General features: G+C 42.8%; 1 protein-coding gene across 2 annotated transcripts in view; it reads left to right on the plus strand.

The window, feature by feature from the left end:
- Positions 1-13,388, plus strand: part of LOC134541143 (mucin-19-like) — a 103,454-nt gene that overhangs the window by 56,644 nt on the left and 33,422 nt on the right. For both annotated transcript variants that reach the window (XM_063384354.1, XM_063384355.1), the window contains 8 exons: positions 721-807; positions 2,762-4,152; positions 4,661-4,952; positions 5,496-5,576; positions 6,162-6,251; positions 8,044-8,181; positions 9,270-9,437; positions 10,031-10,225. In XM_063384354.1, coding sequence (XP_063240424.1) covers positions 721-807; positions 2,762-4,152; positions 4,661-4,952; positions 5,496-5,576; positions 6,162-6,251; positions 8,044-8,181; positions 9,270-9,437; positions 10,031-10,225 — 2,442 coding nt within the window. The remainder of the gene's footprint in view (positions 1-720; positions 808-2,761; positions 4,153-4,660; positions 4,953-5,495; positions 5,577-6,161; positions 6,252-8,043; positions 8,182-9,269; positions 9,438-10,030; positions 10,226-13,388) is intronic.

Here is a 13,388-nt window from a genome sequence, read left to right on the forward strand (position 1 = left end):
TAGCAAACGTAAATAAATACTTTTAATCAATATTAATATAAACACTCGTATAAAATGAATTATTTTAATAATCGATGTAAATTTTAATTAAAAATTAAATTATTTGTGATGCAAATAATGTAACATAACATCGCTTATTTAAATACCCTTTAAAAGTTTATACTTATACAAAATATTTATCACTAATATTCACGATAAATAAATGTTTTTTATGGTATCGACCAGTGGTCAATATCAGTCACTAAAGTGTATGATTTTAAAGCACATATATAATTTTTCTTTGTATGTACCCTTTTCTTTACATCGTGTGAAAATTTTGCGTGTTGCGCGCGCGTCGTAAAAATTCCCTCTCGTCATTTTTTTTTTAACGTGACTAAAAAAGTGTGACTTGAAAATAAAACTGAAAGTGTGGGTGGTTGAGCGCCTGCCTGACCTCTGTACCCTGACCCTGTACCCTGATATCTGACCCCTGACCCCTGACCCCTGACCTCTGACCCTTTGACCACTGTACCCTGATCCCTGACCCCTGACCCTTGATCTATGACCACTGACCCCTGACCTCAGACCCTTGTTACCTGAATTATTACCACTGACCCCTGACCTCTGACCCTTGACCTCAGACCCTTGTTACCTGAATTATTACCACTGACCCCTGACCCCTGACCTCTGACCCTTGACCACTGTACCCTGACCCCTGACCCCTGATCCCGGCTGCTGCAGGCAGAGGCGGCTCCTGAAGGCGGGCCGACGACGTCCCGCGGCAGCCTCCGGTTCCGGTCCGGCAGGGTCGGCAGGGATCGCTCGCCGGTGAGTCACGCTCCAGCCCTGCACCGAGGCCCGCTGAGCCGAGACGTGACACGTGCTACACCTCAGCATGCCGCGAGAGCTGACATCTGTGGCCTGTGGCGCTAACCAAAGTTCACGAAGCCAAATTAACAGTATTAACAGGTCCAAAGTCGGGTTTAGTATATTTTTTTTCCAGAGTTATTATTCTCGCTTTTATCGGAGCCGTTTCACTGTAAACTTTAAAATTTCGGTCTGCGAATCGAATGGTTCGATAACCGCTGTAGCTGCTCCGGCAGCCAATTTCTAGCGGCGGGAGCGGAAACTACTCGTGATTCGCGCAAAGGAATGCAGCCGGAAAGACAATTTTCGTTTATTTATCAGGCTCGGCATTATTTTTTAAAGAATGCTACGTTGAATTTTCGTGTCAAGGGTTTCGTACTAAGAGTGTATCTGCAATATGAGAACACGAGAAAGTAGTGTAGTTTGGTATGTTCTGGCGCAATGTTATTATTTATGGGACTGTGATTTGTGTTGGCTTGCCAATATTGTGGACCTGGTTTAGACAAGCAGCACCTTAGGGTGTTGCTGGCAACACCCTCAAGTGTTACCGGCATCTGGACATTCGTCAGACCCGTTGAAGCCTTTTGACAATTCATCGGCATCAGCTACAAATCTTGCAGTCACAATAGCTCCTGAAGAAAGTATGTATATCTGGAAGAGAACCCGTTCACTCCTGAGTATATGAAACGTTTTATGCAGAAAAGTGGGTAATTCAGAAATTTTTATGATGTGCTACTTTAGGGCATCATCTAAAAATAATGAAAAATAAATCGGGAAACGGTCTTTCTATAAAAGTTTCATTGTTATATTTCAAATAGTTTACAGTTTAAATAGCTAATTAGGGTAGCTACATTAAAAATCGCGTAAAACCGTTATTCTTACAAAGATATACAAGTTTATTTTTTGACCCTGATGGCATGATCCATGGAACAAAAAAACACACAAGTATTCATAATTTGATACCTGAAATCATACTTTTATCTCAGTGTAGTCTCTGACCTTACCATTTCTTAGCTTGTGGATATGGACTCGAAGAATTCTTGGGTTCAATGACCTCCAGAATGGACTCCTTAAATGTCACCCAATCATTGGCTGCTTTCTTGAGAGACATACCAACCTACCAGTCTGATATTATATACAGCTTTGGTTGAGTGTTTCTCACTGGCCCAGAGTTCTTCAGATGAAATTTTTGGCCAATAGCAGAAACAGCACTAAAGCCTGTCGCGAAATGTATCTGCTAAATTTTCCTATCCCGACCAATAGATCAATCTTTTGCTCTTTTGTTTGATACATTGGGTTTCAATTCATTTCATGTAATTTGGTTCCATTTTCATTTCTATTTGTTTCGTTTCAAATTATTTTGATATGTTGAATTATGTATCCTTTCAATACATTTCAATTCTTTTTCTTTTGATTCATTTCGTTACAGTTCAAATCATTTAATGTCGTTTCTATTCAAATCGTTTTATTTCATTACAATCATTATTTTTTAGATTCCGTTTCATGTCGTTTCAATTATTTTAATTTGGGTAAATTTCATTTATTTAATTTTTTGGTTTCAATTTAATTTGTTTGATACATTAGGTTTCAATTTATTTAAGTTCATTTGGATTCACGTTCATTCGTGCTCAAGCTATGACTGCCGATGCTGTCCATGAACACTCCCTCACCATCAACTGTACCAGAATTTTTTTTTAACTTTTGATTTAAAAAAAAACATTTATATAATGTAGGGACAAATTTTCTGTTGGGTGATTGCTAGAAAGATAAGGAAAAGATGTAGGTATTCATTTGTGTGGATAAGGTATATTATGCCATGGGGTTTGAATGTTGTATCGGAACACGTGTTTCTCAATGGGTTGCATAGCTGTGTTTAATTTCGGGAGTACTGTGTCAAAAGGCTGTTGTCCCGCAGGTGGACCGCGACGCCGCGGAGTCGGTGCTGGCCCCGGTGTCGCAGCAGCCCGCGTCCCCTCGCACCCAGAGGAGGACGGCGGCTGCCCCCGCCATGGAGGACAACTTCGTGGACCCGCTGCCCCGGGCCAGGGGCAGCCGCCAGAGGTCCGCGGAGCCGGCCCACGTCGGGAGACGCCCCGCGGGCGACGAGGGAAGGGCCTTCTTCAGCCGGAGGAACGACGACCTGGAGGACGTGGCAGTCGACGTCCTGGAAGAAATCCCGAGGCTCGGCGGCGGCAGGAGGAGAGCCTCCACCGTCGCGCCCTACACCCCCGCGGAGAGTTCCTCAAGGTCATCCTCCAACAGGAAACCCGTTGAATCCTCATCCTCGTCCGGATTCCAGTCGAGGAGGAAGTCCCCGTCCACGACCGAAGCAGCTCAGGAGTCCCGCGGTGAGAGGCTGAGATCCAGGAACCCCCCGCGCGACTCCTCCACCGAGAGCACGTCGGACACCGGCCGCAGGAGGAACCCGAACCAAGGCCGGAGGGCGCCCTCCCGTCAGGAGGTCGTCAGGACCAGCAGGCGTCAGGGACAGAAAGTCCGAATGGAGGAAGGACCCGTCGTACGTTCCCGTGGCGGCGGAAGGAAGCAGGCCGACCAGACCAGGTCCTCGACGGAGCGATCCACGACAACGACGACGACGACCCCTGTGCTTCCGGTCTCTCCCGTAATCAAGGAAGCTGATGAACAGGTGACGACGGCGAAGACCGCAGCGGAACCCACCCCTGAGCAGAGGGATCACATACCCGTCATGGAGCCCGTAGACGAGACGCCAGTTCTTCCCGAGCAGATTGTGCCTGTCCCGACGAGTGCAACGCCGCAGATGCCACCAGAGTCCCAAGGACAGGAGGGCAGGGGCGCCCAGAGACAGCCGTATGCCCCGGAGAACAACCGGAGGAAGAAAACGCACTCCAGAGGAGACTCGAGCCCAGCGGACACCCAGACGCGCGCTTCGGCCGTGCGCGCGTCCGGTCGGAGGAGGACCGCCTCCGGTCCCCGGGTCGAAACTGGCGACCCCATCGTGGCGAGGCAGGCTCCCAGGAACTGGCGGAACGCGGCCCAGACCCCAGCCAGGCTCGAGCTGGCGTTGCCCGCCGAGGAGGAGAAGATACTGCCCCTGCCCAGCACCAAGAGCTTCGTGGTCGTCCCCACCGAGGCGAACGTCATTCCAGAGGCTGCCCCCGGGGCCCCCACCTCCAGGTTCAAGCAGGAAGGTCTTCTGGCTTCCAGACTCCAGCAGGAAGGTCCTCTGACTTCCAGGAAGTCCCACGCTGTCGAGGTCTCCCCAGAGGAACCAGCCCCGAAAGACATCGTGAGGACGAGAACCTCATCCAGACTCAGAGCTCACAGGTACCGTCATAATTTTTATGATTTAATCTTATTTAATATACTTCATTTCAAAACTATAACAATTTGGTGTTATTATTTTTACTTTACTTATCCAAAGATGAGGGAGTTTGTGCCTGCCAGTTTGATTCAAGCTAGATTTTGCAAGCTTGCTGCAGGCTGGAAGCACGGAGACTATTAAGACTGTTTCCAGAATGCTGATTTGTTAGTGCAGGCGTTCTGCAAGCTTAATATGATCGTTCCTTTAAAACTACTACAAGTTATCTATATCTACAATAATATAGTAAATTTACTATGAACCATTGTTATTTCTCCGAAATTTGTTTTTGGTAAATTTTGAACGAATAGGAACCCTACCACGTACTTCTGTGTCTATTAATAGCATGTTTTGTACAATGCATATAGGGGATGTTTTACATATTGTGTATCTTAATAGCTTCCAGTAAATGTGTTGGCATATCGCCAACCGTGTCTGAGAGTGTCTCTACAAGTGATCGATGACTCCCCCCAGGCAGACCATCTCGCCCGACGGTGTCAGAGGGAGCAGGCAGTCCGCACGTTCAAGCACAGTCCCAGCGCCGACCGCTGACGACCTGGTGACCCCGACACCCAGGACCCTGTCCCCTGGGAAGACGGGGTCGAAGCGGCACCGGGAGTCCCCCAGGAGGCAGCCCGGGGCGGAGTCCTCCGAGGACCTCCCGCAGGACGCGCCGATGCCAGAGCTGAAGAGGTCCAGCAGGCTCACCTCGTCCTTCTCCTCGACACGCAAGGCTCTCGCGAAGCCTTTCAGACCCGGCAAGCAGGTGAGTCGCAACTCTACATGACTCCCGGTCGAGTCTCCCTCTCTCAGGGCCAAAATTGAAGCAGCCTTCTGTAACACAGTGTGATGCCCAATTTTCACGTTGCATTTTCGATAAACTCTGGTTACAAACTCATCCAGAGATCTCTGTAAATTCATGTCCATCCAAAACAAATTCAATTCTGAACTCAGAAGATTCAGGTTTGAGTAAATAGATTAAGATCTTTCATTGAAACACCATCAACTGTACCAGAAAATTTAGCTTTTGATAAAAAAACAAAATTTTATATAATGTAGGGACAAATTTTTGTTGGGTGATTGCTAGAAAGATTAGAAAAAGATGTCTTCATTTGTGTGGATATAGTATAAGGTTTGAATGTTGTATCAGAACACGTATTTTCAATAGGTTGCAAAGCTATCTTTAATTTCGGGAGTATATGTGTTAAAATATGAAATTGATTAGGAGTTCCAGGTCTGGGCAGGTATTCTTTGGACATGAGTGCTGTCTGTTGTGAAATCGCACGTTCATGGAATTCCTCGATTGCAGAAGGACGCCGTGACGGAGGCAGGGGCAGCCAAGAACGAGGTGGCCTTGCAGAGCGAGGACACTCGCCATTCGCTGAAAAGCGTAAGCAGCATTCCCGAGCAGAGCCGCTGCTCAACGACGCATTCGTTCAGGCAACGCCAGAGAAATTAGCTGGCGAAAGCTGGGTGTTATATCAAAACATGTGCTGAGTTCATCGGGAAGGGGATATTTGTTTATTATACTAAAACATCATTTTGTAAATTAAAACAAAAAAAATAATAACGCAAATGCCGAAAACAAAAATAATGACATAAGTTTATTTTAGAGATATAGCAAATTTAGGGCGTATGCTGGAATGAGATAATCGGGGGTTGTTTAGTGCTATAAAATTACATGCCAAAAATGTTGACTGGCACTATTTTTTTTTACTCCAGAGTAATAATACTTTCAACCGAGTTTTCTCTGTCAAAGGAAAATTTATTCATCGATTTGGTCTATGGTTTCAACTAATTCCCAATATTTTTTTTTTAAGATGTTCTACATTTGGATTTTTTTATTGGCACATAACTTTCCATAGTGTTGACTTAAGGTAGAGAGTTGTGGTATTTCCTCGTGAGGAACAACCGGACGGTTGTTGTTCGGGAAACGGAACCCCCCTGTGTAACCCAGTGCACGGTCTGTCCGCAGGCGGGTCCCACGGAGGAGGCCCTGGTCACCCGCAGCTCGCAGCACCCGGTCACGGTGACCCTGCTGCCCAGCACCGCCTCCAGCCTGCAGGTGACTCCCGGGGCCTTCCGTGGCCTTCCGTAGCACAGTCCCCAGTCCCCGTTGCCTGCAGCGTGGTGGCGACCAGGGTGTCGATGAACTTGATGATGAACTAGATGATTGTGTTGGGATTATGAGATAGGATGAAGATAGTGATGACGACTGATGACTAGAGACCTTAAAAATTCGTGGGTTCATTACGTGCTGTGCTAAAATTCAAATAATTATACATTATCTGGAGGACTGAGGGCCAATTAGAGACCCTCACTCATAGAAGTGTCGAATCACAGGCCACCCAGTCGAGACGACTCACAAGTCAGCAGCCAATGAACAGTTGGCATTTGCCCGAGTGTATCCTAAATCTCATTGAACCCGCGAATTTTTCCTGTCTCTACTGATGACTATCATGACGATGTTGATTGTGATGATGACGAGTATGATGATAAAAGTGATGGTGGTGGGATGATTCTGATGAGATTATGAGATAGGATGAAGATAGTGATGACTGATGACTATCATGACGATGTTGATTATGATGAAGATAATGATGATTATGAGTAAGATGATGAAATTGATGGTGTAGGGATGATTATGATGGGATTATGAGATGGTGACAACGACTGATGACTGTTATGACGATGATGTCAAAGACGTAAATGACGATGTTGATTACGATGACAGCAATTAATATGATGATTATGACTATGATGAAGATGACGATGATTAATATTATGATGATGAAATTTATGGTGTTGGGATGATTTATGATGGGATGATGGTGAATGATTATAATTGATATGATAATTATGAGGACAAAGATGACAATCCTGAAAATAGTTGATATGATAAAGATGATGATAAAGATGATAAAGAATATGACTATGATGACTATGAAAAAGATGATAAATATTATATTAAGACTATGATAAAAATGATGGAGAAGTTGATTAAGGTGATGACACATTAATGATGTGATGATCAGTCAGTAGGCAGGATTGCACATGCTGGCCGTAGCATCTTTTACAGCATAGAACAATGTTCATTTCTGGACCTGGAAAGAAAGTGTTTCCACGAGTGAATTCCTCCTCCCCCTCTCCAAACAAATCCCGACATAGCTGTGAACTCTAACCACTAAGCCAATAGGTTGGCTGATGATATCAAATCAATAACTAGCATGTACAGTTATATCTACAGACCATATCGTGATGATATAAAGGTTGATACGTGTATTTTGCACGTAAAGCCATCTACCACTAAATTAATATTTTTAAAGCTGGCTCATAAATCTTATATTACCGACCTATTTGTAACAAGCACAGGGCGAGTTAAAAATAATTTAGTTAAAAAATTCATTTAGGATTGGTGATGGGGGCCGGGTTTCTCGGATCTCCCCTTTGAGTACTCCACTGACATAATCATCAACATCATCAACATTGACTTCCTCATCTTTATCAACACCAAAAAAAACTATTTATTTATCAACTAATCGTCATAATTACTTAACAGTTACTAAAAATATCCCACAACAAGTTGTCGCTAAATAAATTTGGCTCGAAACAAACTTATTTCACATGCTTCTTAAATTACAATTGAAAATAATTTTGCTTTATTTTCACAGTAGCTTATTAATTTTAGTTTAAAGAATTTGAAAGCAGGATGTTAAAATAATATTTTAAAATTGATGTAAGAACCTGATATACATCCACTAAAGATGTATATTTTCTTGAAACTCTTGTTAAAATTTCAAGTCTTTCAAGTTTGTTGTTGAAACTTTCTAGAGGTTTGTCATTTTATTGTTTTGAAGTTTCCGAACCTGGCTGCTGATGACGTCATCCCTCGCGCCGACAGGTTGGCCAACATGCGCAACAAGTACCGATCCAGCTTGGAGCCCAAATTCGGTCTGGCGAAGAAGTCGCAGGATTATTCTTCTAGAACCCAGCAGGTGCGTGTTGAGTCATGATGCAGTGGAACAAACGTAGAATGACCCTTGTATACACTATGAGAAGAATTCACATTGAAATAATAAGTTGTAGTCTACCTAAAGCATATTTATCCTACATCTTCAAGTGCCTCAGCGTTCTGCTATAAAGGTTTTATATGAAATATTCGTTACAACTTTAGATCCTATGTAGGGCATGAAAATGAGGCAGAAATGTCAATTAACATCGACCCGGAAATGCTTCTGTTATTTGTATATCAAGGCGTTGTTATAAAACTTTTTTGCGACTTGCGCTTCTTGCATGGAATGTGCTCCTAGCGGGCTATCTGAGAAAGCCTTTTCCCAGTAAACACTATGGAAAAAAAATAAATACTGCAAGTGACAAGGAACTCAGATTTTCGCCCGGGCCATTTTGACGTTGCAACAATACAACAGAGCTTGCAAACGTCTTTGTGGGAATGCAGCATTTTCTTTGAATTCCCTGCCATGCCAATGGTCAAACCAGGCCCGACTTGTTAGAACTATTTTAGCAAAGCCACGTGAGCACTTGATAGGGCTTTCAAATTATAATTCGGTTTGAAACAAGTCAGGTTAGCTGCTCCAAGGTGGGCTTCAATCATTCCTGCACCTACTTTTGGACTCCTGCTTGCCTGTGATGTGATATACAGACACTGAATCCTTCATTGAAGTCGGAGGGCGTCATGTGGCTTCAGTCTCTACTGACTTGATGTAAGCTTTTGGACATACGCCATTGCTAAGCACATACATGTCTGTAGAAGAAAACTACAAAAAAACCAAAAGACAATAAACACAAATTAAATAAAAATTTATGTTGTCAACAGGATATATGATGTATATATCCTGTTGACAACAGCAATTTTTGCTTAATTTGTGTTTTTTGTAGTTTTCTTCTACAGACATACACGTGCTTAGCAATGGCGTGTGTCCAAAAAGCTTACATCAAGTCATGCACTCCCATTACACAGAACCTTTCAAAGATAATTCCAGTCTCCACTGTCTCCCTCCGTGCTCTTGTGTCCGCGGTCTCGTGGTGCCGAGGTCGGCCGACAGGGTGTGCGCGCTTGTCGCAGCAGAGCGGGCGCACCACGGAGGCCGGCGCCAGGCAGCAGCTGCGGGCGCCGCGACGCCTGCCCACGGCCGCCAGCCCGCTGCTGTCCCCGGAGCTGTCGGCCCGCGCCACGCAGTCCTCCTCGCGCTCCACGGCCAGCGTGCGGCGCAGCATCCTGCCCGCGGCGCTGGTGAGTCGCGGGGACCGAACAAGCGTATTTCAAAATGGAGGATTTCGAACTGATAGTTTTTAAAGTAGATATTTTCAAAATGGTTGATTTCAAAATGGTGGAGGTCAAATGAGCGAATTTCAAAATGGTGGAGTTCAAAATTCAAAATGGATGATTTCAAAGTAATGATTTTCAAAATGGCGGAGTTCAAATGAGTGGATTTTTAAAAATGGTGGAGTTCGAAATGTTCGATTTCAAAATGGAGGATTTCAAACTGATAGTTTTTAAAATAGCCATTTTCAAATTGGTGGATTTCAAAATGGTGGAGTTCAAAATTTTAAAATGGAGGATTTAAAACAAATTGGTTTTCGAAAAAGTCACATTAAAAATGGCGGGCCTCAAAATGGCGGAGGCACAATGAGCGAATTTCAAAATGAAGGTGCTCTAAATGTCAGAACTGAAAATTGGGAATTACAAAACTAACATTTTATAAAAAAAAATTGCTGGATCTAACGAGGAATTTCAAAATGGCCAGATCCAAAGAAAGCGATGTGTTCTCTCGTAGACGGCCTCGTTGCAGTCTGACGGGTCCCTCCCTCCCTCCTTGTCCGCAGAACGAGGTGCGCGCGCAGCCGTCGACTCCGGCTTCGCCCAGCACGCCCAGGTTCAGCGCGCGCTACCGCAGCGACCTGCTGCGCTCAGCCACGGGCTTCAAGGCTTCGCCCACCCCGGCCTACCTGCCCACCGTGCCCACCGTGCGGCCACCCGCCGCCCAGCAATCGGCCACCCCGCAATCGGCCACCCCCGCCGTGAGTTGCCCACCCTCCCCTAGCGTGCCGGAAACTAAGTACTTCGGCACGTTTTTTTAAAAAAAAATTTTAAATTTTTTTTTTGATATAAATTGGTTACAAAAGGGCGATTTACACTTTAGTTAGGCTGGTGTACTCTACTTAGTTAAACTTTGCTGCAGTGAGGTGGCGTGCCGCCCAGGATTTTGCTCTGGGGGGGGGGGGGGGTGTCAGGCAGAAGGCTAGGGCCTTTCCGGGGGGCCTGGGGGGTATGGAATACCCCCCAGCTAGGCGGGTGGGTCCGGGGGTCCCGGGAAAATTTTTGAAAAATACGTGTTCAATTTAGGCTATCTAAAAAATACTGTTTAATTAAACATTTATGCTTGTGTCATTGAATTTATTTTAATATCATACTAAATATTTATTTTTTTCATTTTATGAATTTAATATTAAAATATTTTTAGCCCTGGGGGGGGGGGGGTCCGGTCCCGCTCGTAACCCCCCCCCCCCCTAGGCACGCCCCTGCTGCAGTGGCCCGAGGCACCTTTTCTCAGGGGCCAATCAGATCTTTTGCAAGTCTAAAGACGTCGGTAGCAGCTGTAACTTGAGCAGCCGGGCTAATTTTACCCGCCACTGCTGCTCTGAGACCAACGTAAATCCGAGCTCATAATTTACAATACACTCATAACCACCCGCGCGAGTTTACACACATGAGCAGAGTCAATATCATTATGGTGAATAGCGATAAGACCGAAATAACACCGAATTGCAGCGAAAGTACCTCAATAGCCTCTTTTTTTTTTTTAAATAAAAATAGAATTAATAAAATAAATATTTAGTTTATGCCTTATTTAAAAACTTAAAATATTATATACTAAGTAAAAAAAATTGGTCTCTATTTATAGTTCACCAAGTAAAGCATAGCGATCTATAGCTATATAAATGGCTTAAAGTCCCACGGAAATATATGACTATAATTATTTTGGATTTTTAACATTGCATGTTGCCTTTTTTATAATGATTATGCACTAAGCATGATTACAAAAGAATATTTAATGTCATAGTTGCAGTTTTTTTGTTTAACCCACTCTCATCAATATTATGTATTGTTTTATGTACACATATTAATTGTATTATCACAAATTGTTAAAGGATTTGATCAAAGTTATTGTGCTTGATATGTACTAATTACACGTGATATTAATTTCTAATGACGATAAAGACGAATGCCTCAATTTTTAATGACGAAACTTGCTTGTGTATATAATAACATAAGATCTTGGCTCTACACATGAGTTGTTTCTACGAACTAAGCCCCTTCGTAATGCGAGGTTAGGCAACACGCGTTCTCTGTTGGTATGCAAGTTGCAGCGAACACAATATGAGGCGTAGTGGACAAAATCAAACACTGTTTTTTTTTTTTTCCTTCGGCTATTAACGGTTACTGATTATTATAAAAAAAATAATTAAATTTTAAAAAATATTTATATTTAATTAATTTTGTATCTTTAATTAATTTTGTATCCATACAACATGATACTATTTGTATCTAGTAAATGGCAATATTAATCTACGTTATGTGTCTGACCAAAATAATAACTACAAGTTTCATATTAAAATTATGTGTGAATACGTAACTTGTCAGGTCTACGTTAAAATGACGAAGGCGCCTCAGGCAAATATGCTTTTATGTCTTTAGAAATGTCTGCTTGAAAGGATAATCACGAACCTTATGATAAAAAACGAGTATAGTATCGAAAAAATTTGTAATAATGATGTACAATTAGGAGTTTTAAACGTATCGGAAGTTAGGCCAACTCCTTGTTTACAAAGACAGGTAGCTATGGGACTCTGGCTGGATTCCTGGGGTTATGAGCTGATCCACGTTATGGCATGGGTATGTAAACCCTCGTAGATGCAAGTTTAGACTAAGTGCAACCACCCCTCCTTCTTACCGATAAGCATTCAGTAAGGACTGCATGTAGTAACATTTTTATTTATACTATCTAGATACTCCTATGATACATAATGTTTTATAAGTGTGATTATTTCCCCCCCCCCCCAGGTAAGGTAGCATATGTTCTAATAGTAGCGATGTAAGAAAACACATTAAAAGTAAGCTTAATATACTTAAAATTACTAAAATTGTCGCTTTAAAATTTTTAATTCTAATAATCTATGTACATAAAACTTCTTTTAATATGGTTAGTTAAATTAAGTAAATGGTTTCATTTTTAAAATATAATTTTAAAAAAATCCAAAAGTATTTGCTTTACTTGAAATTAAACTACTCTTGCCCTCCTGTACAAACTGTTTAAAACTAGTTTCAAGTGCAATATCTATTCTGTCTGTACAAATTTTGTAATCGCAAGTTCATAGTAAGCACTGATTTAAAGCTTTAAGTTGACCGTAGTTAAATAATTTTTAAATATTGATATGTAAAAAAAATATGTTTGTAGTTTTCTTAAATGCTACCTTTAACACCTTTCTCCTGCACTAATAGTTGTAGCTGTAAGTAATAAAAAGCCAAACAATGATGATGACCGACACCTTGTAATTAGTCTCTCTCTATCTCTCTCTCTGACATCTGTCACCGCTGTCACTTGATTGCACCTCATCTTCACCCTCTTCTTCACTTCAGTCACGACTCCCGACTGTCCTTCAGGCCTGACTAGCATCTTCTTGACTGCACCACACAGGGATATGCTTCACTTTCTGTCGTGAGTTCGTAGTTGACATATGTTAGCCACGACTGGGCCTTATTTGGCGAAGAAATTGTTCAACGTATTTAAAACGAGTTCCAAAGACACAAATTTTTGAATACATCACAAGTCATCAGAAGGTGACTAATGGGTGATCCAGTTCGTTTTTGACTATTTCAAGACGAGACGACAATTTGAAAAAAAATTCAAGATTTTCATTTTTTTTAAAATTAGAAACGTTCGTCATCTAAGACAGTAACACGGACTTAAGACGCGATGACGAATGAAGATATCAACCCCAAACCTCTACTCCAGAAACACAATCACAAATGTTGTCAAGGTTTGGCGTAACAAAACACTCAAGACAGCCTCTCTCTAGCTGCATATTGATGCAATTTTTTTTCTCTCTTTTTATCCTCCAAGGGGATGGAGCATTTGGCATCTTCTCACGGCCTCAACTCGCTGAAGCGCGCCCATTGGTC

The sequence above is a fragment of the Bacillus rossius genome, chromosome 18, assembly GCF_032445375.1.
Source record: "Bacillus rossius redtenbacheri isolate Brsri chromosome 18, Brsri_v3, whole genome shotgun sequence".
Lineage (NCBI taxonomy): Eukaryota > Metazoa > Arthropoda > Insecta > Phasmatodea > Bacillidae > Bacillus > Bacillus rossius.